Genomic DNA, 25,101 nt, shown 5'->3' on the forward strand with positions numbered 1-25,101 from the left:
GAGTAGGGGGGGCGCAAGAAGGGGGGGGGGAGTGAGTGAACAAGAGCCCTCTGAGTGGTTTTAAACCACAACAGGGACCTTGACATGTTCAGAGGTGGGCCACTGCCAACCTTATGAAGTTTAACCATAACAAGTGCAAGGTCCTACAGCTGGGTCAGAGCAATCCCAGGCACAGCTACGGGTTGGGCAGAGAAGAGATTCAGAGCAGCCCTGAGGAGAAGGAGTTGGGGGTGTTGGTCGATGAGAAGTTCAACATGACCCAGCAGTGTGCGCTTCCAGCCCAGGAAGCCAACTGTATCCTGGGCTGCATCAAAAGGAGCATGACCAGCAGGTCGAAGGAGGTGATCCTGCCCCTCTGCTCTTGTGAGATCTCACTTGGAGTACTGTGTGCAGTTTTGGTGTCCTTGACATAAAAAGGACATGGAACTGTTGGAACAAGTCCAGAGAAGGGCCACGAGGATGATCAGGGGACTGGAGCACCTCCCATATGAAGATAGGCTGAGAAAGTTGGGGCTGTTCAGCCTGGAGAAGAGAAGGCTGCGTGGAGACCTCATAGCAGCCTTCCAGTATCTGAAAGGGGACTACAAGGATGCTGGGGAGGGACTCTTCATTAGGGACTGTAGTGATAGGACAAGGGGTAACGGGTTAAAACTTAAACAGGGGAAGTTTAGGTTAGATATAAGGAAGAAGTTCTTTACTGTCAGGGTGGTGAGGCACTGGAATGGGCTCCTCAATGAAATGGAAAATGCTCCATCCCTAGCAGTGTTCAAGGCCAGGCTGGACAGAGCCTTGGGTGACATGGTTTAGTGTCCCTGCCCATGGTAGTGGGGCTAGAACTAGATGATCTCAAGGTCCTTTCCAACCCTAACTATTCTGTGATTCTATAATAAAATTTCCAGGTCACTGGGAGTCTTAGTAAAAGAAATAATGAACAAGAGCTAGCCAATAGCTGGGGAGAGCTACATCAGCTTTTCAGATCCCAATTCAGCAAGGTGTTTAGAATGGACACAACTGGGAGCAGAGCCACAGTATGGAAGCTGTCCAAAGCAGGCACTAATATAACGAAAGGGCATCCTAAAAGCCCCTATTCAGGAATTAAAAGAATAAAGGTCATAAGCCTGTCTAGAGAACAACAATGCAATGGTGATAAACAATAAATATTTTATGAAACCATTCACCTGAGTCTATCAGGGTGTTTAATTAAATTACAGTTATCAGCTGCAGCCAGTGAAGTACGTGGAGAAGTGATGGCCTCCAGCTACCTCACTACAATTCAAGTAGCTGCATTTTTGTCTCTCTTGCATCAAGAAGAAAGCAGTAACTTTTGTGACCCTGGCTCTCTAGTCCCGTGGCACGCAGCCAGTAAGCAGCCCAACATTTAAGAACACCTTTTGATAATACAACATACATACTAATTACAAAAATTAATGGAAGCGAGCTTTGTCAAAACTAGTAACACAAACTTGAGAACTGGCTGCAAGAATATCTAAAAAGAGTAATTATGACAAGTGATAAGGTATCAAGGTAGAACAAAGGGTCCAATGGGATGTGCTGGGAATAGTGGCATGACTGCTTCTTTTTAACATCTTTGTTAATGATCTGGAAGAAAAGTTAAACAGCACATTAATTACACTAAGCTACATTAAATTAGAAGGTGAAGAGAGGGCCAGGGAGGACAGAGAATAACACAAAGGGTTGTGAGCAATTAGAAACTTGATAACACACATTCCTGTGAACTTTAGGTACCAGAACTTGGAGAGTCAGTTGAAGGGAATTAAAAACAGGAGAGCATGAAAAGTGATAAAAGGGCCAGAAGGACTGATTTGCAGAGAATGCATTAATTATAGTCCGCATACCTTGACTAAGCCATGATTTGGAGGTGAAAAATAGCACAAGTCGGTACACATTTAAATACTGTTAAACCAAGGATGACAGGAATGTGACCAGTGTTTAAAGCTATATATATTCCTAGCTTCCCTATATTAATTTCAGGGGAATTAGATAAAGTTAGGTTTACACCGAACATAAGAGAAATGTTCCTGCTGTTGAGGTCCACCAGACAGTGTCACAGACTGGATATACACATCATCTGACTCGATGGTAGAGTTTGATGTAATGAACAAATCTGCTTTGGCAGAAAGACTGTGAACTTTATATAGCCTGTGAACAATATTACCCCAGAATAAAGATAGGGATGAAAATTTAGGGAGCATCCTAGTGACAGCCAATCACCAATTTATGCCTTCTGATACAAAATCTGTGCAATAACAGCCAGCATACCTAAGCCATCACATCACAGGCAAATGATAAAATGTTAACCTTACATTAACAGATCTGAGCACAGGCAGTTTTTCACGAAGGGTGCCACGATGCCTCACACTAATGTAAATCAACACTTCTGTCTCTGCGTTGGTGCTGATGCAGAATTAAGAGTATGTACTTGTATGCCGTCAGCTCACATAGCTAGAAAGGTCAGACTTGTCCTAACCTGGTAGCACGATGGTAGCAGAGCAGTGCTCTGGAGAAGTAACAATCTTGCTGACTGCCTAAAAGATGAGGCTGGGCAGCCACGAGATCTCATCAAGCTTTGACCTTCACTTAGGCTGACTGCATTGTCTTGTGTTCCATTTAGCAGTACTCTTAAAGAGCAAAGAGGCAGACAGTATTTCTATAGATCTGATTATACCCTTGACTAGAAGCAAACCAAGGAAGGCAATCTGTATGTATCAGTCTTCCCATCATACACACACACAGGATTCCTATAAAATTTATTTTATTTACTTCAAAGATTGTGTTCTGGCTTTGCTATCTCATTTGCACTTGCTTCTTTGCCTCTTTCTCATATTTTTTTTTCTAATAGCCAGCAGACATGCATGAATCATGTATTATTTGTAATAACAACTCACTAACAACCCTACCCCAAAGAAGCAAAATTTGGAGTGCGCAACCCAAGTATGAAGAGTGATTTAGCAATTCCTCTCTATCCTTCCACTGCAAGAGATTTTAAGGTCTTGATAATCATATATTTACATTGGTCCCTCAATTCCAGTGGCAGAGCAATGAGAAAATATGGTAGGTTGCCACAGTACTATCAGGGCTCAACAGTGCAACAGTAGGGAACGGGATGCACTGAGACTGAGACACTCTGCCAGGACATGGTGTGTGTGTGGGAAGGGAAAAGCTGGTTTCTCGCCCACCTATGCGTCACAATGCCTACTTCTAGCCAGTTCCGTCTGCCTTCCTATTTGTTCAGTCAAATAATATTCATTATTAAAAATTACTTTTCCTATATGTACATGTCTATAAACAGCACAGATCTATCTGTATGTGAGATGACACACTTACATACTTCCTCATCTCAATTTTCCTACCTTTCACGCCCTTCTATTCTTGCTCAATATTCTTCCCAGATACACTTGGAAATTGTCAAACAGCAATTAACAAACTGAACCTAGTTGTTTCAAGTGCAGGCAAGAATTTTGGGGGAAATGGGAACAAAAAAAGAAAGGACAAGCACCAAGAGCTCTAATCTCTGTATGTATGCCTTGTGCTGTGCAGTGTCTGCATTAGCAAAATCCACTTTATACTCTTTGGTGGGACATAACCGGAACAAACATTTTGCACATGCTGGTCCATGTAGTGGTTAGTCTTGAGAAAGAGTATGTTTGCAACTACTGAAATTTGACTTTTCACACAACAGTAAATTTGAACATACGACTTTTCCTTCAGTGCACATGCGGGAGGTAGGAAGGCAAATTTCCTGCACTTTACGCATCAGCCCCTTAAAATAAATCCTTCACTGACCACTGCCACTGAAAAGACTACTTAAAAAATGTCTCGTCAAGGAAATGTTTGCTTAAGGCCATTATGCTGTTATGAATCAAAATTCCAGATGCTAAACAAATGCCAATTAGCAGTATTAAAAAACCAGATGCCTTGTTCTGAGGGAGTACCACTGCCTGGTGTTTGAAAGGAAAAAAACCCAACTGCACAGAGCATGCTGGAAGCCACTGTCCTATTGAGAAGACAGCTTTTAAATAGCTTTTCTGAGAGGCAAACTTAAAAAGCTGTAAAAGCAACTTATTATGAAAGTCTCAGCATAATTTTCCATCGGTATGGAAAAAGGTTAAGCTGTCCCCTGCCTTAAGCTGCTTTCTGTTAAAAAAATCCAAGCAGTGAGTAGAAGGTATGGCACAGAGTCAGGGCCAAAGAAAGAATAACTGAGACAGCACTACACAACAGCTGCCCATAGCCCTCCAACCTATACAGTAGGTGTCAATGTTTGGGAAAAAAAAACCTCAAGTTCTTTTATTATTTCTCTCCTTTAGATGTAGAATAATTTAAAGATGACCTCTCACACACACAAATTCAAAGTCATTATAGGCACCCCTTACATTCTTCACTTGAAGCCTTTCTCAGACCACTGATCTGAGACTTTCATGAGGTGCTCAAGTCATCTTACCTATTTCTGAGAGCTGGAAAATTCTTAATAAAAATCAAAGGAAGAAACATGATTCCTCCCCATCTTATCATCCACCTATTAGATGTGTGCCAATCCACAAAGTTAAGAGTGTATTTTATTTCTATAGTTTTGGCTTGAGCTCATCTGTATTCTTAAGCAATCAGACTTCTAATTGCAGCTTACTCTCTTAAACAGATCAAAAGCTGGCATGTTTTAAAACAGGGTGACATCAGCCCCCACCTGCACTTCAACCTGCTAAGGAGGAACAGCATATAAATGGGTTATTCACAGCAAAACCTATAATGCCAGAAGCTTGTCCCTATGAGGAAGACAGTAGGGTGCATTATGCTCCTGGGTATACAGGTGGCCAGGCAGACAAAGAAGCATAATACCAGCTACACGTGGCACAGATAGCTTCTAGTTTTGGTTTTGGTTTTTTTCCTCCTGGTTTATGCCCAAGAAAGGCATACTGCTTCCTGAGCCTATTTGCCAGAATCCTAAAAGCACAATACACTGCCAGGGGAAATGAGAAACATTCTGCAAGATTCTTGTTGTGAAAGGGAGCAGGAGCTAAGAGGTACTAGAGAAAAATTAGAATTAGCATTAAAACATAGCTTAAAAGATAGTATCAATGTTCTAAAAATTACAAAAATGAGGAACAAAAAAAAAATAAGGCATATAAAACAAATAATACAGACAGTATTCAAATGCTTCTGATACATAGCTTGCAGTCATTAGGCAAAGACTATGACAGCGCATGTACACATCTAAAGGTAAGGGCAATTACTTATAGATGAGGACAAGAAGACAGAGAATTTCTTATAAATGATCAAGAGAATAGCTAGGACTTGAAGGCTCTTAGATTTCAGAAACCCTCCTGGAACTGTGTGGACTATGGGCTCAACATGAGAATCTCAGAACTTGACATAACAAAAATATTCCTGTGACGGCTTCACATGCAACCAGATCAGGACCCTTCTTCCCCCCTGCTCTAAGTACCACCCAGAAAACAGGTAACTGAAGTGACAGAGAACAGTTCATAGATTCACAGAATAGGTAAGGTGGGAAGGCATCTCTGGAGATCATCCAGTCCAAACACCTCTGCTCAAATCAAGATGATTAGAGCAAGATGTTTAGGAAAGTGTCTAGTCTGATTCTAAATATACCTCCAAGGATGGATACTCCACAACTTCTCCAGGCAACCTGTTCCAGTGCTTGACCACCCTCACAGTGAAAACAGGTTTTTCTTACGGTTAAGTGGAATGTCTTATATTTCCATTTGTGCTCACAGCCTCCGTCCAAATAGCCTGGCTCTGTCGTCTTTATTCCCTTCCATCAGGTATTTATACACATTGCTAAAATTTCCCTCAGAGTTTTCTCTTCTCAAGACTCAGCAATATATTCTGCTTTAACTGCTACTTCAGATATTTTTTGAACTAGAGGAAAATGCGATTCATGGTCTTTCAATAGACATTAGAAGTTCAAGTTACGTTCTGACAAAAAAGCCTTTACAAAAGAAATATTCTTCACAATGAGATTAGTCAAACATCAGAAGAGGTCATCCAGCAAGGCTGTGCAATCTGCATACGTGGAGATTTTTAACACCTGACTGGAGAATGCCCTGAGCAACCTGATGTAAGTTGGTCCGGCTCTGAAGAGGGGGACACATCAGAGATTTCCAGAGGTTCCTTCCAATCTGTATTATTCTATGACTCTAAAAAGGGAATGAGTGTGGAAACCCAGTACAGTCACTGCTTCCTTGGTACCTTTTTCAATTCCAATAAATCATGACAGGTTGCTTTAAACACCATATATCCTGTACACTCTGACCAACCTTAATCCTTTTATAATTCTGATGGCTTTTACAAAATCCTTGGCTGTTTTTAAATTGTATTTTTAAAATGACACAATATAGGATTTAATAAAAAAAACATATTCACACACATTTGTATCCAAAGTGAGGTAGGAAGTGTGCTTAAAAGGGATGAGTGCTATCTAAAGCAAAGCAAGAACACATACACTAAGGTACCAAAATGTCTATAGAAAAATATACAAACAACCCCAATGTTCACTAGATAATTCTCCTGGTTTTCCCCACGTTTTAAAGTAGGCAGATTACTTACCAAAAATAGAGGTATACAAATATTTTCAATATTCAGATTAGATATTTTGAAACACATATTGTTGAAAAATTACTGAGCACTTTACTTCAACATGAAACATTTGCCCTCAGTCTAATAATAGAAAGGTCTTTGTGCTCTTGAATACACTGAGCAAAGACTGACACAAGGAAGAAAATTCAGACTCTAACTGAAAAAGTGTCATGCAGACTCATGGCCAAACTCACACCAAAAACTGAAGACCTAAAGAGCAATTAACACACCTGCAGAATTTCCATCAGCTTCTGAATAAACTATAAAGCCATTTCAATGTACCTCATCGGCATGAGGGAAAAACAGCATGCTATCACCAAACTAAAGGAACATTTTTCCTAGTCAAAATTGAATATATAATACAATCCCTAGTGACAACTTCAAAAATATTTATATAGGTCACTGCCCACATTAACATTGAAGTTTCACTATTTGCAACTTTAGATCAAGGCAATGAAAATAAGCAAGTCATGGATCTATCAGAAATCTCATTGATAATACATGACATTTGATAGCAATACCTCTTGGTCAACTGGAAATATAACTAAATACTCTTTTTTTACTTTTCTTCCACCCATTCCATCACCCCCCACCCCCCAGAGCTTAGCTGTACACTGATATTTTAATCTCCTCCTCCTATTCAATGAGAAAAATTCTTCCTTTGCAGGAAAGGCACACTTACTGGCACTTTGAAAGGGGAAGTATTCGAAGCATCCATGGAGTTGGTTTTCTCAGAGGTGCTGGTCCCGGAGATGCTCCGTCTGCGAGGAGATCTCTCTGCTGGGACCTCTGAGGAAGAGAAGAAAAAGGTGAATGGGTGTTGGGGGGTGGGGAATAATCAGGTTTTACGTTGTATAGGACAGACGCCTCAGCAAAGTTTCAAGTGCATTACTAAACTGCTAAATTACACTCACCTATTTCTCTATATACTATTTACTTACTAAATTACAATGGCATTTCCACAGACAAATTCAAAGTTGTGAATCTGACTTGACTGTAGGCAATAGGCGATTAAAATAAAAAATGCTGGTAAAGATAATACCAAAACATATCTAGTGTTCTATTACTGCTTGTGGGATTGTATTCAGAGAACTTTTTCTTTTGCCCCCCTTTTTTTTTTTTACATAAGCAGTGCAGTAACTAACAGATAACTAAAATCAAAACACAAGGAAGCTCAATCTTAGTCACAGCTGAACACAGTTTTACAAAGGTCAAAGTTCGGTCTTATATGATCCCACAACTTGCTCAAACCATGCAACCAGCAGAAGTCTCATAACTGCCTGGGTTATATGACATATATATCTCTGCAGATAAAAAAATAGGTCAACTTCTCATACTGCCAATATGACCTTACTAAGATACGACTTTGGCATCTTAAATCCACGCAGGCTGATCTGATGAGCACAAATATTAATAAAAGACACACATATCTTTTTCTTGTATAAATACTAGAATAGCAGCATAATAAAGTATACACACTTAATCTCTACACACACACACACACTGTACATATATACATTTTTATATATATAGCTAGATACATGTACATACAGATACCTTTATCACAACTGCTGCCCATCTCCAGCTCAATTGCCAGACTTAAAGGAATCCAGCTCCACAAAACATCCCCCAACACAGGGAGAGAAAAAAATCACTTCCTAGCAGAAAGTCCATTGTTATCTTCTGGATCTTAAAGAAAAGGAGTAAACCGTGACTCCAGACAGTGACATTTTGACTCCTGCCGTTTTCCTTTCAAGAGACAGATGCAGCTTAAACTTCCATTTCTGGCTGCCTGGCCCTGGGGATCCGTGCTACTTCCACTTAAGAGAAAGCCAGGTCTCTCTGTTCCCCCTCCCTTCCCACAGCTTGCAGGGAGCAAGCGAGCAAGCGAGCAAGCGAAAAAGAAACACACAGGACTGCAGCTATTCAATCAATCGCTCCGACTGCACATCCTCATTAGTTACTTTCAGGCTATTAACAGACGCCCAACTGCCGGCTTCCCTCCGCTACAGAAAATTTCACTGTATATCCTGACTCAGAGCAGCAAAAAAAGGTTTACAGAGATAGACAGCCAGCTGGTGCCACGAGAGCAGTGTTTTCTTCAAAATAACCAACGGGGAAAAAAAGAGAAAAGCCTTCTTCAGGGATAACATTACTTGTGATGCCTCTGCATCCCGGATTTTGATTTCACCAGTTACAATACACATCTCCCATGGATGCTTGAAGAACGACAAAATGGAGCATACTGAGAGCTAAGAAATCTGGACTCTGCAGTGATAGTGTGTCATACGGTAGAAACGTATCTTTAAAAAACCCAAATGGCTAATATTCAGCCTCTTGATCTGCTTGTAATCACTAATGGGGAAAGAACTGCTAGAACAGGCTCCTGAACTGGGCAATCAAAGTCTAACACACAGTGTAGCTACCCCTAAAAAATGGGCAGGGCGCAGCCGCTTGCTGCCGACCATGAGGACGATGCACTAGCCCTACTCTCTCCAACGAAGTAAATCACGGTCTGTCAAAGCTTGCAATTACTGTGATAGAGCAATACCACTTTTGGGGAGATTTCTCCTTCAGATGATGAGCAGCACCAGGCTCTTTTTCTTACAGCTAAGGAGGCATCGCCTGCTCCAGCCATGGAGGGTAAGTCCCTGTCAGGGCACCTTTAGAGAACAAAGTGCTTGGAGCAGGGCCAGTGCTAGACCAAGGGTTTTGAGTAACGGTCAGTGCTACTGCCTGAGGAACCTCTGCAGAGGTTGCAAGTTTTATCTAGTTGCACTCTTATACCGCCAGCCTCTTTCCCCTGCCTCGGTGAAAGGAAACTTATTTTCTGCAGCACCTGTAAGTACTGCTCTCCCAAAGAGAGCTCTATTAAGTAGGATTTAAATGATTGCTTGTGCTGTTCTCACTGTAAATGCAATGAAAGCAAATGGGAGTAATATATTCACTTGAAACTGGGGACTAAAGCAAGCACCTTTTATTTTACATTGAACAGTAATGTGCAACGTTAATAGGTTTGGCTTTCTCCACTTCTCACACAGGAAATCACATCAAAGCTGCTTCAGTAATTTAACACAGTCTGTTAACTTTGCTGAGTCATAAATGAAAACAGGATCCTGAGTTCCCCACTCTTTTCATCAATAGGTTCTGCAGTAGGAGCAGTTCAGGAAAAAGTTAAGTTTACACCAAATAGAGTTGAAAAGCTACAACAAAGAACATGTTTGGCTCTCCTTGCCTTCGCTCATCCCCCCACATCCACCCAGCAGCAATTCAAGGTCTCTGCAAATAAGCCACCAACTCATTTTACATCAGTACTGATTTACATCAGCAAAATGAGTTTTCTCCCATTCTCAGACCATCACAGAAGTGTATCAGTTGGGGCAGGAAAAATGAAATATTCAAAAGGTGCCCACAATGAACTAAAACTACCCTTCCCTCTCTTCTCCTTGCAAAAAAAACCCAAGAGCAAACAACATGCTCAGTCCCCAGGAAAAAGAAGGCCTAGATATAGCAAAACTGTCAAGATACGTTAACTGGAAATCAAAAGCTAAAGCAACCTGCTATGATGCTTGTAGAACAGGAGTTCTGCTGAGTTGTGTAAAAAGAAAAATCTATGCTGTCACTACTACCAGGCAAAAAAAACAGACAGTTCCCTCCCCTGCTCACAATTAACGCTAGAGGCTACGCCTGCATAATCTTCACCTGCTGTAAAAATCAAGGCACCTCTCATCGGCTTAGTATTAAATTACAACTGCTTTCTGCATTGCTCACTCCCAGGGACCAACACTACAGATAAATCGTATTGTTTCTATGGATAAACAATCTGAAATCCTTTTCATCCACTCTCAATTTCTGGGAAGAAAAGGGTGGTGGTGGGGGGAAGAGGCAGACAGATCTTCCCATTTTCAACCTTAATCAAATAATCCATCGAATGAGTAGCAAAGATCCCTGTGGGCTACTTTCAATTTATCATCTCATATATTGGTGATATGCAGTAATATTTATGTAAACAAATATTTATACAAATAAATATTTAAACACTGCATAGTAATAGTCAGTTACAAATTAGCCAAGCCAATTGCTCAGCAATGGTAGATGCCTCTGAAGAGGGAACTGCCCAAGGATATAATGAAGGTAGGTCTCTTTTCACAGCATATTGCGCCACTCTCTACCCTCTGCAACACCAAAACTTGTTTTGTTGGCCAGAAGGAAGGTCTGTGTAAGGCAGGTGCCACTTACTACTCTGAGTAGTGGTGATGACTGCTCTCCTTTGAAGGCAACTGTCTCTGCCACAATCGCATAGCCTGAATGGCCTCCAGTAAGTATGGGGTGCTCAGATTCAATCTGAATTTCCTATTTCTGGCTGCTCTGGCCATTTGAAAACCAAAATCTTGCTGTTGTGGGAATTTGCATTGTACTGTGAAGATCTTTTTCTCAGGTTGGGAGAAGTAAAGATAAACAAAACTCTCAGCTTTACAGGGCAGTGCTTGCTACTCTTTCTCCATCTTTTTAAATTAGAAATGGATTGGAGAAGGGCAAGAAAAACAATCGGGAACAAGGAAACAGCCTCAGGGGTTAGAGAGGACAGAATTCAGTTACTGAACTGGCAAATAAGGTCATGGAAACAAAGATTACAGGGGTGCCCATGATTTTGCAAAGGGCAATGCAATGAAACTACTGCACAGTCTCAGTGGGACTCATGTCAAGACTGCGGCACCTTCCAGACCAGGCTGTGCTCTCCCAGGACAAGCAAGAACATCTGCAGACGAGTTCCTGCTTAAGTCCAGGACGTGACTATAAAGCCTACTATAAAGACCTACCCAGAGATACAAAAAACGAGTAAGCACATTAGCAAGAACAACTCCCATCTGCCATTACTCTGAAGGGGCTGGTACTAGCCTCTGTCACAGATAAAACCACATCAGATTATCTGCTCCAGGCTGACAGGTCCCACATTTCTATGATAAAGTTCTCAGCCTGGTCATGTTTTGTATACTAGGCTTTTATAAATTGTGACTTTTAGCAGCTCATTATAATCAACCAATCAAAAGTCACAGTCAATAATCAAAGTCTTAATTTTATCAGTTGTAACTTCTAGCAGTTCATAGTAACACATGACTTAGCACTGACTGATTATTGGCTCTGACATGCAAGAAAGATGTCTGAAAAGCTACATCTACCATCCATTGGGAAAATAATAATAATAATAGTACTATTGACAAAACCCCAGTTAATATTTCTTTTCCAAGACATAGATTTTGTTGAGGGAAAAAAAAAAAGAAAAAATCCCAAATTAATTCTCCAAATATCTTTGTTTGATCTCTTTGCGTTGTCTTTACTAGGAAAGTGGCAGACTGCTGGTGTATACTATCTACTTGTTAAGAAAATAAAAGATATATTAAGATTCAGGGATTGAGACTTCCTTTTGTCTTCTCTGCACACATTCTGATATGATGGTACGTTGGTCTACAAGTACAGGGGGCAGAGAATATGATTCATGAAAAGAATCAATTCATTCTGCCTCTCAAGTCTAGATTAATTACAGGCTTTAGGAAAATATAAAACCAGTTCAATACTACCAACTACCTCTCCAGCACCAAGTGCTCCCAAAGACTGCCTCTCAGGTGCACTTGCATTAAAATGTCACCAGCTGAAACGCAACAAAGCCCCACCCAAATATTTTCAGCCTCTTTATATAGGTACCTAGGCACTCCCCAGGAGAGAATGGTAATTGCTGCTGGTCAGAGCATTAGCTGAACAATCAAGCAGTCCTGCAATTGCCTCTTGTCTGAAGGAAAGATCAATAAGCTACACATACCATGCCCCTTTTTTATGCAAAATTTGTTGTTGTTTTAAACCTGGTAACACTCATGCAGCACTAGTTATCACAGTGGACAAATAATCTAAATATTTGCCTTTTATCTATGCCATTTTACAAATCCATCTGCCTGGACAGGTTAGTATATATTTCGAATGTCATAATGCCTAGAGGCCTCTTACCAGAATGCAGCAAGACTAGACTGAGTACTGAACAGGCAGTATTTCTGCCCCAAAGAGTTTACAGCTTTAACTTGAAACAAGACATTATTAAAGTGTGATAAACCCTTCAGGGGTGACAGGAGGGAACAAGTACGTTAAGAAAATAAGACATGCAAATTAAATAAGATACCCTTTATGGGCCTCCAGGTAATTCTTTATTTTTAAAATAAATTTATATTAAATCAATTATCCCCAGATAAATAACTGAATCCTAGGGGGTGAAAATAAAAGGGGAAAGATTTGGAAAAATACCCCCTTCATTACTGAAGATCTGTAAGAATGGGAAAGACAAGTGCTTCTCTCAAAGACGACAAACAGAAGAGACCCTGCTGGGGATGTGGCAACAGACTAGAAAGGACTCAAGGACTTCAAGGCCTCCTTCAGCACTATTTTCTACTCTGTCAGAAAGCCAATTAATCTTATGGATTAACTACAAAATAAATACAGAAAAAAAAACTTTAGCACTTGACTTTATGTGACTCAGTATTTCTTTTACAAATATACTTAAAAGAAATAATGGGCTGGAATCTAAGGCTGGAAGAGTTGGAGCACTTATGGGTTTGCTGTTGGCAGCTAGTTTATGAAGATGTTACTCACAGTACACTAAAACTCTTAGCTTCTAGAGCAGGAAAACAAGCCAAAACAGAGATACTGCCTTTCTACTTTGCTACATTTTTATTGACTATTTTCATTGTGAGTTGCTGATGAAAGTGCTTGTTTGACCCTGATGGTTTCATCTCCTCTTACATGCACATATTAAAAAGACAAAACCAACCCAGAAACAAAACCCCCAAAACCTAACACATATATGTCATTACAAAAAGTGAACTATGCATGAATCAAAGTGGGAAAATTCAGAGGGGCTAATTCAAGTCCTTTCATTCTAAATAAACTACTGTGTGAGCTCATTAAAAAAGTAGTATCCAATTTACTTTTAAAGTCTTTCAAGATAACTAAGAATTTCAACAAGTACAAAAATTCAACACACTCCAAGGCAGTTTATGATATATCCACAGCTTATATGTTTGTTAACATTGTGGCATTCACAACTCTGTTAAGAAGGAAGAGACTACTTTTCTGTCATTGTTTCTTTAGCTTTACTTCAGAGTACTCATGTGACAGCACTAACGAGAGAGAGATCTCATTTGGTGCAGTCAGTAATTACTTATGTTTTATTGGACCCTGCTGAAAATACGTACCAGCTGACAAAACTAGAGATGGTAATAAAAAGCAGAAAGATAGCAAGTGTTAGAAAATGCATAAGGAGGAAGAAGCATCTGAACAGCATCTTTCAGTTGAGTATTACCTAATGAAATAGGAAGCCTCATATAAAAATAAATAAAAACGTTAGTGTTTTATCTTGGAGTAAGCATTCTCTCTCATTTTGCTCACTTGGGGAGAATTCACACTTGGGCCCAATTCACAGACTGTTAAAAAAAATTAATTAAATGCCTATGTAACAAGCTTAGGGTAAAAGTCCTGAAATCCAAGTTCATGTTCTGACTAAAATACATTATTGAAATTCTACAAGGTATAACTTAAAGGAGAAAACTGAAGTTTGCAGTGATAGCTTTTCCATATTTATCAAGACAAGTAGACAGGGAAAAAAAGCCACAAGAAGATATATCAGAGAGAATGCAACCAAGTCACAGTATACTGAAGTACACAAAAGCTACCAAGCCTGGAAGGGGAAATAAAAAGGAAACTCTGCACAGCTCACTGGCTATAGAACTCTATCATCAAACAACCACTAGATACCAATTATGATCAAAACCTCTCCCAGTCCATTAGCAGGGATTTTGAAAGAAGATACTGTGCTTTACTAGGGATTGGGTCGATCAGACAATTCTTGCAAGATGATCCAGGTAAATATCAAAGATTTTTAATTTGCAGACAGGTAATTTGGTTGGTATTAGACACTTGCATTGTGCTGCCATATAAAAAAAGGTGTGATTTGAATTTGTGCCCAGTTCAGAAGGTGTATAGCAAGGAACCTAAATGACAGTTTAAATCACTTAAAAGGCATCCAAGTCATTGATTCCTAAAGGACTTTACAGTCTGGAAGACAAGACCTAACATGCAAAGCAGATGAATACATAGAGAAGGCTGGAAGAAAGGGCAAGAATATCACAGGAGATAACAATTTTTGGCTTTCAAGTACTGACTTTCACAATTTCTTTCTGCAGAATGTTCTGAGGAAACTATGTGGCCTTTAGTGAGTACAACATCAGCTGTTATTAGACTGATGCATTCACTTTGAGGCAGAGGAATGAACCCTCCAGCTCTGCAAACATGAGTCAGAAATCAAACAGATACACGTCCATAAACTGTTCAGCATATCCTCTGTATCATACGCGTGGCCATATAAAATTTGGAATAATTGCCTCTTTTCAAACTTTAGAGGCATCAGCCTCTAAAGCCTCCTTTAATGGTTGACTCTACACAGAGCAACACAAATTGCCTGGACAACTGTGCCAACAGAAAAGCAGGCACAGGGAGCTACTGCACATAACCTGGAGATGTTGATGTCCTTGTTAGTCCCTAATGATCTTGGACTGCCCCTGCTAATTCAAATTACCTTGTGTTTGCTGCAGAGAGATTGCACACAGACAATTAACACAGATCAGCTGATGCATGGTAACTTGTAATTTGTTTAGAGGTTTATGACCTAGACACACATTAGTATAGCATCAGTATTTATTATCCTCATTATTAAACAACAGCCTTGAGCCACAGCTTTCAAAACCAATCTTTCTACTCTCTGTGAAAGGGCTGTAAATCAAGGCATTCTCTAAAATGTGATCCTTTGCTCTGGTTGTTGGGATATTCTCACAAGTGACTGGCTCTTGTATGCATCAAAGCTCAACACCTCTTCCCTATTCTTCTCAATGGGGGCAGAAGGCTGCTCTAAGTTTCAGTACCTCTTACTATAGCAGGATTTTGCCCCTGAGCAATAATTATTATTCTTATAGGGACACAAAAAGTCCCAATGCACTGTAGACATCCAAGGGAGTTCACTGAACCTTAAATATGGCCTCGGCATTAAGACACTATGTGGGAACTGGTATCTCTTTAAGATAAAAGATATAAAAGAGTTGTGGGGTGAGACTTAGGAGACACTTTGAGGATCTCTTGGTCTGTAGCAAAACATGAATGGAGGCATATGTGTAAGGGGAGAAAAACGGCAGTGCCTTGAAGAGCAGCACCGGCACCCAGCCCATGTGTACTCTTGTCCCTGTTTACATCTGGTGTAATGCTCCCAAAGAAGGCCACAGCACATGAAGTATTATCAAATTGAAATAGACTCCGTGGGAGTCCCTTACTTTCCTCAACCATTCTGTACTTTTCTAGACCCACTAAGTAATGGAACTTCTTGCAATAAGAGAGAAGAGTGTAAACTCCATCTACTGGAAAGAGCACAGCCATACCATGTACCTGCCTGTGGTCTGGATGGAGGACAACAAAATTGGGGATAAATAATATTTGAATTGGCTGTCACCCTCTTGACTAGCGATCCATAGTGGTGACTACGGTATCTTGGGGGCAGGGGAAAGGAAGATATTACAGCATATATTATACAAACGTTTTAAATAGCCCATGAAAGGACAAGAGGCACACATATCAAGCAGCCCATCTGAGCAATTCAGTACCCAGAAATCATCAAAATAGAAAGGCAACAGACTATCCTGAGAACAACAGAAACTATTAAAGCGAGAGACTGAATGATTTGTGGAGATGGGATTAAAGGAAAAACAAAACAAAACGCCAACAGTTTGACATAGCAACAGCTCAAAGGGAAAGACGAAACAATAGCTAGCTTCTGTGTGTGAATTCTTTTTAAAATATTTTCAACTCCTTAGAGGTATTTATACTGGACTTCTAATAAAAGAGTAGTTTCAATTTACTAACTGAATGCTGTTAAACTAATGTGTAAGTATCCAGATACAGACTACAGGATTATTTGTGCTTCCTAGACTTCATTTCTAGGCTAGAGAAGTAGCCTAGAATCCCTTTCATCCCTTGGCTGAAATTTTTAATCTAAATGCATCTAAACATTTCTCTCAAGAAAAAAACTTTGATCAGCCTCCTCTGATTCATTACCACCATCACATAGTTGGGAAGTTAAGTTGTAGGCAAGCTGACAGAAATGACTGGAAGTAGAATGAACACAGCAATCAGCTCATCAAATGGCACAGAGAAGAAAAACAGACCAGTAACATTGCTTAATCCAGGAAGGATTTTCTGCATGGCACATGCCCATTTATAACTTGACCTTTGCCCATGTGTTTGCAGCTATTTCAAAGAGATTGTAACCAAGTTTAATTAACAACTGCATACCACTTAAAAGCTTTTACAAAGAAATAACATCAGGTAACTGAAGGACTGAAGAAATTAAACCCCACTGAAAGTAGTAAAGGCTTACCAAGTAAAATGTAAAAAAGAAAAAAAAGAAAAAGTTAAAAATACAGTTAGTACCCTACCGTACCGAGAAATGAGAGAAGGCTTTTCTCATCTTCTGTGCTGCTATCCAGCCATTCGGCCGCATCACCAGGAGAAAGAAGACTCATTCTCCAGCCAGAAAACTTTTCCATACAGAATACAATAAGTGAACGAAGCAGGGTGGGAAGGGTGGGGAGGAGCTGATGGTCTTGGGATTCCAGTACTCCAGTTGTTGCCTACACTGACAACATGAAAACGTGATCCTGCCCTGTTCTCTAAACCCTACATCTGAGAGCCCATACTGACAAAGTAAGTGGAACAGTAAGTGGGATCTGTACTTGTTGTCCCTTTGTGTCAGGTTTCAGTCCAAGCAGCAACAGAAAGAAGGCAGAAAAAGGGAGCAGGGGAAAGAGAGGTTTTAAAATCCAAGAGGTAGCAGGTTATAATAGAATCAGTTTAAATAAAAAGGAGAAATAGATCTCAGTGCTGAAGAGGCTTAAATAAGTCAGCACAATAGCTCATCAGCTAAGTGTAATATATTCCTATTATACCTTATATTGTTGGCTTTGTTTGAAGGCTCAGGTATTACGCTTTATGCTAAAAGAAAAAACAGCAAGCTTAGAGGCAATTTAAATAACCTTCCCACTACTGAAGAGCCTGCATTCCCCTGTTTACAAGCCCCTTCCTGCTCCAGCTATTATAACAGCACCCCAGCCTTTCTTACACTGAATTTGTTCATGCAATGGCAGGTTGATCAATCTGTGAATAGGAAGCTCCCACCCCTCCCTCTCCCCTCCTCCTGCATGGCGGCAGCATTGATCGGCAATAATGGAATCTGCTTCTGCCAACAGCAGCATTAGAGAGAGGGGAACTGCTCCTCTTCATCAGCACGAAGCAGCAGTCACAGCCCCGCTGGGCTTCAGCCTCGACTGCAACAGGGCAAAAGAGAGAGGCAAGGGGAGGGCAGCGTTCTTAGGGGTTCAAAGAAGTCATCAACACTAACGGTGGGTTATTTATTAAAAAAAAAAAAAAGATTAATGGGAAATAATTCTGCTGTCTAGACAGCAAGCTTGCTCTGCGCAGCTTTGCAATGAAGACTTGTCATTGTGACTTTATGAAGGGGCACATTTAATTGCACAGGATTTACAGCATATGATTTATTCTACACAAAAGAGCATTTTACAGGTTTACACACGCACAAACAGAGATGAATCCTGGTAAGTGAGGAACTCCTGGGCCCCACAAATCAAAATTACCTTTGTCCTCAGGGAATGGAGCTGATGCTCTGATCAAACTACACTCTTTAAAGAGACAGCCACCTTTTGTTCACCATTTTCTGAACCTGTCTTTATTTTAAATAATTGATACCGTTGCCAATTCCTATTACAAACAAGGACACTTGCTGACCACTGACTAAACCCCAAGCCAAAAGAGCAACAGTAAAATTGTTAGATCAACAAAGCAAAGAATTAGATAGCAACCCACAAATGAATTAAAAAAAGAGGCTATCAAGTCCCTGCAGGGAAGAAAATTCCAATTACTAAGACAAACTGTAGCAAGTGTTGTTTGTGCAGGACAGATATTTTCATAAAACACCTGCCAAGCAGGGCAGATGCTACACAGTATTCACAATTAATGAGGGAACACAGGACAGACAGTTCAGGAGGGATGTACCATGGCAGCATGGAAGACTTAGCAGAGCAGTCCTATTCACACTGAAAAAGCACATGCCTGTACCCCCAGTATGAACAGAGGGATAAAAAAACCCTCAAACAACTCAGAAACATTTCCTACATAATATAAAATCCAGTGACAGAAAGACATCGGATATATTTCTGTCTATGTGAAAAATACTGGATTTGTTGACAAAATGAACTTTTGCAACACACCCCCATTAGAAATCCAGGAGATGTAGAAGAACCATTGACATTTACAAACACCCAATCCATCATATTAAAAGTAGAAATAATTATTACAATCATCTAACCTGACTTGAAACACCTTTAGAACATCACCCAATGATACTCCTCCATTCATTGCATTATTTCTAGTTGAACAATGACATGTCTTCCAGAAAAAAAGGACATCCAATTATAAACAAACATGAAGAGCCCATTTGTTCTCTTGTTAAGCTGTTCCAATGGTTAACTCCACTTGTGCTTAGTGATTTGCTCCTTAGTTCCAAGGATGAATCTCACAGCCACTGGGCACTCGTTGACATTTGCGTGCTTTGATACTCTCTATTATCAAGCTCTGGTATCAGAAAGGTCTTCCCTGTTTACAACCTTTGAATACCAAGTTTCAAACAATCACTTCAAAAGTATCTTGAAATTCCTCTGTAGCATTAGACTTTATTTTTTAAACCTTGTGCTGTGCAAGAGTACCAGAGACTAAACTTGCTGCATAACTGCATCAGGGATGTAGTGCTGGTCTCCCACCAAAGTCTGCCACCGGCAGAAGAAACACCATGAATAACTTCTTAGATTTGTCTTTCCCCATTTTAAAGCAGGTCTTGTGCTCTAGAGCTTATAAAAAACTTTCAAAAAGTCTTGTCCAAGTTTTCCAGGACGGCCAGTTTTTGAGATAAGCTGCAAATGAGCACGAGAGGAATATTCAAAACATGACTTTTTTTCATGCTGTGAGACCTACCTAAAGCGGAATGTTGAACCAATGCAAATACAGATACAAATTGCTCTGTCAACCAGAGTGGAAGTATGCAAAATGTGAACGTATAGAAAGGCAGGAGAGATCAGCAAAGTAGTAGTTTTTTAAAAAAACCGAAACAAGACCAAATCCAAAACAAACAAACAAAACAACCCAACTCCCCCGCACCCCCCCAAACCCCAACCCAAACAAATAACAACCCCCCCCCCAATGAATCAAAAAAACAACAAAACAAAACAAAAAAACAGGAGTAAGAAGCAGCTAATCTCAGTCTGAAGAGACTGCTGTATTCCAAAATTAGCAGCAGTAGCCATACAGAATATCAGGTGAAGACATGAGAAAACACCTTCAAAGTGTTTGGGTTCGTGTTCCTCACCCCTGAGTTCCAAAAGCAGAGGAGTCCACAAGTCTGAAAATTAAACCAAGCCATTATGTTTTGGAACCTCTTACATAAACGAGTAATTTAAAACTTGTATACATCCCCAACTAGTAATTCTTTGCATTATCAGCAAATGAGCTTCTGCTCTTTTCTGCAGTTGTCAGAAACGTCACCCTCCTACAGTTCTGATTTTGAAACGTGTGAAGCTCGGCAGCTTTGCTATCCTGTGGATTTAAAAATTAGCATTCTTGATAAGTGAAACTACACAGAAGCATGAGCGCTCAGATTTTTCTACAGCAATTTTAGTAAATGATAATTCATAATATATGCAAATAATAGAGCACAGATGCCTTCTGAAGTGGATGCTTTGTAAGCACAAAATTGCAGTAGTATTATAAATCATAATGTATTAATGTTCTCTGCATGAGGCACTTATAAGAAGAGGAAAAATGCATCTTGCATTAGGGACAAACTCACAGACTGATTGATTGATATTGCTATAGTCAGTAGATGCTGTCTTCACAGCAATACACATTAGATATTATATACCCAAGTTATTCTTATTAAAATGTTCTACAGTTAATTTAGGAGTGAATAAAGACAAGATATTTGAGCACTTGAAAAATTACATGCTCCCTTCAAAACAGGGGCATAAAACAGCGAGTAGGGAGAGGGCAAACTTTTTCACAAGAAGCAAGCAGGCAGAAATATTACAATAGCTTGATCAGGTTGCAGCACTAGTTAATCACAAGAAACAATAAACCTCCGCTTCTCCAACTCCAGATCAATGTCATATGTACCAGACAAAACTACCATCATCTATCCCTGTCTGTTAGGAAATACAAAAAAATATCTGAGTAATTTTGCCCCATAAAAATGCGAGGCAGTAATAACTGTCCAATCTATTCAGTGCCACAACACAGAACAAGCAAGCTAGCTTTAAAATGTTTCCCAGATATCTAAAAATGTTAATTCTACATGCAAAAGGATGTTTCCTGCATAAATAATTTTAAATCCCTATCTATAATGCAAGTAGTTTTGCTTTGAGAAGCAGGATATATAACACCCTTCTAACCACACTATAATCTAGTTCAAGAGCATCCAGGTGGACAAGGCCGAGTAACTCATTGTGTGTTATGGAATCATAGTGGAAGGATGCACAGTTATTATGTGACATGGATAACTTTTTGGTTTCAGCTACTTAAGCAAAACCAGTGTGCAATACCATGACCCAATACTCCAAACAAGCTATGAGCAGCACAACAGAATCATTCTGTTGCAATGTAAGTCAATAGCAGATTTACATCAGACACAAGATGTAGATAGCCCTGCTGAAGCACAGCAAAGTACACAGAAAGCCCTTTTTATCAGAAAAAAAATATTGATGGACACTCAGGTCTCTCTCTAAGCCTGTCCATTCTGTTGTGCAAAGTGAAACCATGCTGATGAAGTACCAGCCTACACATACACATTATCGTCTAGTATTTTACCCTTTCAGATTGCTTAATGAAGTTATTTTAGCATGTTCAGTGATCTTTAGCACTCACTCTCAACAGCTCTCATCCAGCTGAAAATGATAACCTCTACATGCCACAGCACTGATGCTATACTGTCTTTTACCAGGATAACAGTTCCCTTTACTTTCAAAAGTGAACAGCACTAGCCTCCCAAACCCAGCTGAGATCAGAGACGTTAACCTAGTGGTTACTCAGGAGGGAGGCAGAGCAAAGAATTTCCTAAATAATAACTGCTGTAGCAGTGAGGAATCAAGGGGCAGCAAAAGCTGTGCCTGCTGACAGGCTGTGAAGATAAACAGGGACAGAAAGGCTCAAAATGAAGGTGAGAAAAACAAACCTTGAAGTTCTCTAGTATATAATAATACAGGCAAGAGCTCCGTTGTACAAGTGACATTTTAAATAATGTCAGGAAGCTATTTCCACACTTAGTCTTGACAAGGCACTGGAGACAAACAGGATAGCAACTGAAATGAAAATTTAAACTAAACCCAAAGGGACTAGCGTTATAAAGCTCTTCCATGCCCACTGAGCCTCCCTAGCAAAATCATCTGGCCTCCTGGCTGACTAACTGTACTTCACCTTTATGGAAAACAAGCAGCAAGCCCCTACCCACAAACACTTCAAAAATAGCTAAATAAATAAGACTAGTCATGGGCCTCTCAGACAAAATTCTGTCGGTTTACTTGGACACAAAGAATGACACTTAGCAGCACAGAAGTTGGCTTCTACTTCCATTGCAATATAAGGATACATTTAACTGCCTATATGAATCTAATCAACGCTTCAAAACCTTTTCCATAATAGCAAGCTGTGTCTTATGAGACCTCCCATTACACTGAGTTTCCTTGGTGCATCTGAACTATTTTGAGTATACACAATATTTTATAATTATAGACATGCTTTTCAGGTTAAAGGAAAAAAAGCTGCTGAAGCTTATGAAGATACTTGCTAAGGAGATGAATTTTAAAGTACTTTAATCAAATGTATTCATTTTCTTTTCCATAATATTTTCTTCCTTATCATTCTAACACAGCATAAACAAGGTAGCCTTTTTTTTAGAAGAACATCTGCCCCAGTTCTCTCTCTAGATCCCAATATTGTGTTTTCCTGGCAAAACTGATGTGAGATTGTAACGTTGTATGGGCTGGAGGTGAATCCTTTATGCTGCTGACTGTACCTGCCCACAAAACTGAGTTTTGTTGAGTTTAAGACTAAACACCCCTGTACTTTTTTTCCTCCAGGATGTATTATTAAAGAGATACCTGAGGAGAGTCAAATCATTAGTTGAAGATCAACAGAGTGAGACATGTACCTGCACCCACACCACAGACAATGTCCAGCATTGTGCAAGGAAAGAAATTTGGCTCTATTTGGAGGCCAAGGAGGTAAATACAGAAGAAGGAATCATCATGCTCCTCCTATGCAAGAAAGATGCAGTCTTGAAAGATTTTTAAGAGGATTAATGCAATTGAAAACCTGGCAAATTACTGTGATTTTTGGTTCTTGGCCATGTTAAGCCTAAGTAAGCCAGTTCCAAAAATCAGAGGAACTAGGAATAGGAAAGTTTTACTACTACAGGTCAAACCATCCTGTTGTTGTTGTCCACTTTCCCATGGAAAAACACTTTGCCTACATTATAAAACAGTGACCTAACCAGAAGTACCAAGAACTCTGACACAAGTATTTCTGCTGGGGAGAACTGCTGGATTTCACTGATGAAGCAACCATGGGTTTTTCCCCACTTCCACACCAACCTAATTACATTTTTTGTACTCAAACCAACTTGAGGTAAACTCAGCATAGCCAAGGGATTTGTCTAAGTTACGCTTCTAGCAGTATGGTAGTTTGTAAGTATCTATTAATGACTACTCTAAAAACATTAAGCTAATTTAATTCCAAATTACGGCCAAGATGTTATTTACAGAGTCATCCACTCTGGAGTGCCTTTCCAAACTGTGAAGCATATGCCTCATGTAAACAGACATCTTGTATTAAAGTATGAATACATCCAGCTATATATTTAACGAGCAGTGTGTAAAGCCTACTTAATTTCTGATGCTAGTATTCACATGATGACTTTTTTCCCCAAGAATGTGTTCATGAAGAATAGCTTCTATATTCTTTTGCTCTGACCAAAAACATTGGGTGTTCAAAACAAACAGCAGACTCGAAATGTCCTGTAAACACAAGAGCTGTAAAAACTAAACAAGCCCCACACTTTCCCAGATTTGCCAAGCACAAAAATTGAAGTGGCAGCTTGAAATGAATTGAGCCTCAAGTACTTCAATTTTAAAAAGGATTTCTCAGCTAGCATCTTTGATAGAAACGTTAGCGTTACTTTAAGCTAAGACTGAAAGAAAAAAATAAGAAGCCCTGCCAGGTGCCAAAACTTCAAGAATGGATAGAAAACGTGAAAAAGATCAACATTCAGGGTCTGATTCCTGCCCACCAAGCCCAGCTGTATCTCCTGCTTCACAAATCTAAAGATCCAGCCCAGAAGTCCAAGAGCTCTTCCATCTTCTAAAGCAGTATGAAAGACGAATAGGGAGTTATTTTTTGCACTTAGATACTGTGCAGACTGAAATCACCAGTGTCTCAAGTGATATCAGCATCACACTGTTTTCTAAACACGAATTTCCAAGAAATGCAAACTTCAAATATATGCATAGCTTAAGCATTACCAGGACAAAAGTTAACACAAAAAAATACAATTTTTATAGAGCTACTGGAAGGAAAACAGCAAAAAACAAAGATAAATATTTGCTGAACAGAAAAAAAAAAAAAAAGGGGGGGAGGGGAGAGCAAAAAGCACAGCTTCCTCCTTCTGTCCCTCACACCTGCATCTCCTAGTAGCAGCCCAAGAAAAATTAACCTTTCCAAGCAAGGAAGCCTTGCTGGTTGTGCTTCCAAGTCTCCCACATACTAAGAAGCAAAAAACGTAACTGCCCAGAAACCACACTGCTGGCAGGCACCTGCTTCTTCCTGCCCTGTCTCTGCAGCTCAGGTACAGTACCACTGTTATTTTTTAGATTATCCTAAAGGTCCTTCACATTTTATCTGTTCTAAATCATTACAAAGGAGCTCTATTAGAAACACATACAAGGAGAAGCACTTAACGTATGATGAATTTATCAGCAATTGCATTGGAACACCATGGAAGCAGTATCTTTTAAATAAGTCTTCCCAGTGCTTGTAATGTAACTGGATAGAGACAGGTACAGTACAAAGGGTTGGCAATCTGACCTGTCACTACTGTCCTGGAGGACTCAACTGCTTGATCATCTGCACTTCAATACAGACATGCTATGAATTGTCAGAAAGAAAAAAACAAGTTGGCAAGTTTTAGGAAAAGGGGACACCTTGCACTAAGCTGCCCCCAGGTTGCTGCTGGGACGGCAAAGCACTTGCCCATGAATGCGGCAGTCAGGGATAGAAAAGGAAAACAAT

The 25,101-nt window shown here is 39.9% G+C and overlaps 1 protein-coding gene across 14 annotated transcripts in view; it reads right to left on the reverse strand.

The window, feature by feature from the left end:
* RASAL2 (RAS protein activator like 2) overlaps nt 1–25,101 on the reverse strand; it is a 185,577-nt gene that overhangs the window by 48,180 nt on the left and 112,296 nt on the right. For 12 of the 14 annotated variants that reach the window (XM_062602289.1, XM_062602288.1, XM_062602286.1 and 9 more), the window contains one exon: nt 7,298–7,404. In XM_062602289.1, the coding sequence (XP_062458273.1) occupies nt 7,298–7,404 (107 nt within the window). Of the gene's footprint in view, nt 1–7,297; nt 7,405–8,172; nt 8,711–17,140; nt 17,325–25,101 lie in introns of those variants that run through there. The other 2 variants (XM_062602291.1, XM_062602294.1) reach the window with 2 other exon arrangements.

Source organism: Pezoporus occidentalis, unplaced genomic scaffold, assembly GCF_034315485.1.
Source record: "Pezoporus occidentalis ecotype Australia unplaced genomic scaffold, CSIRO_AGI_Poc_V1 ctg76, whole genome shotgun sequence".
NCBI lineage: Eukaryota > Metazoa > Chordata > Aves > Psittaciformes > Psittacidae > Pezoporus > Pezoporus occidentalis.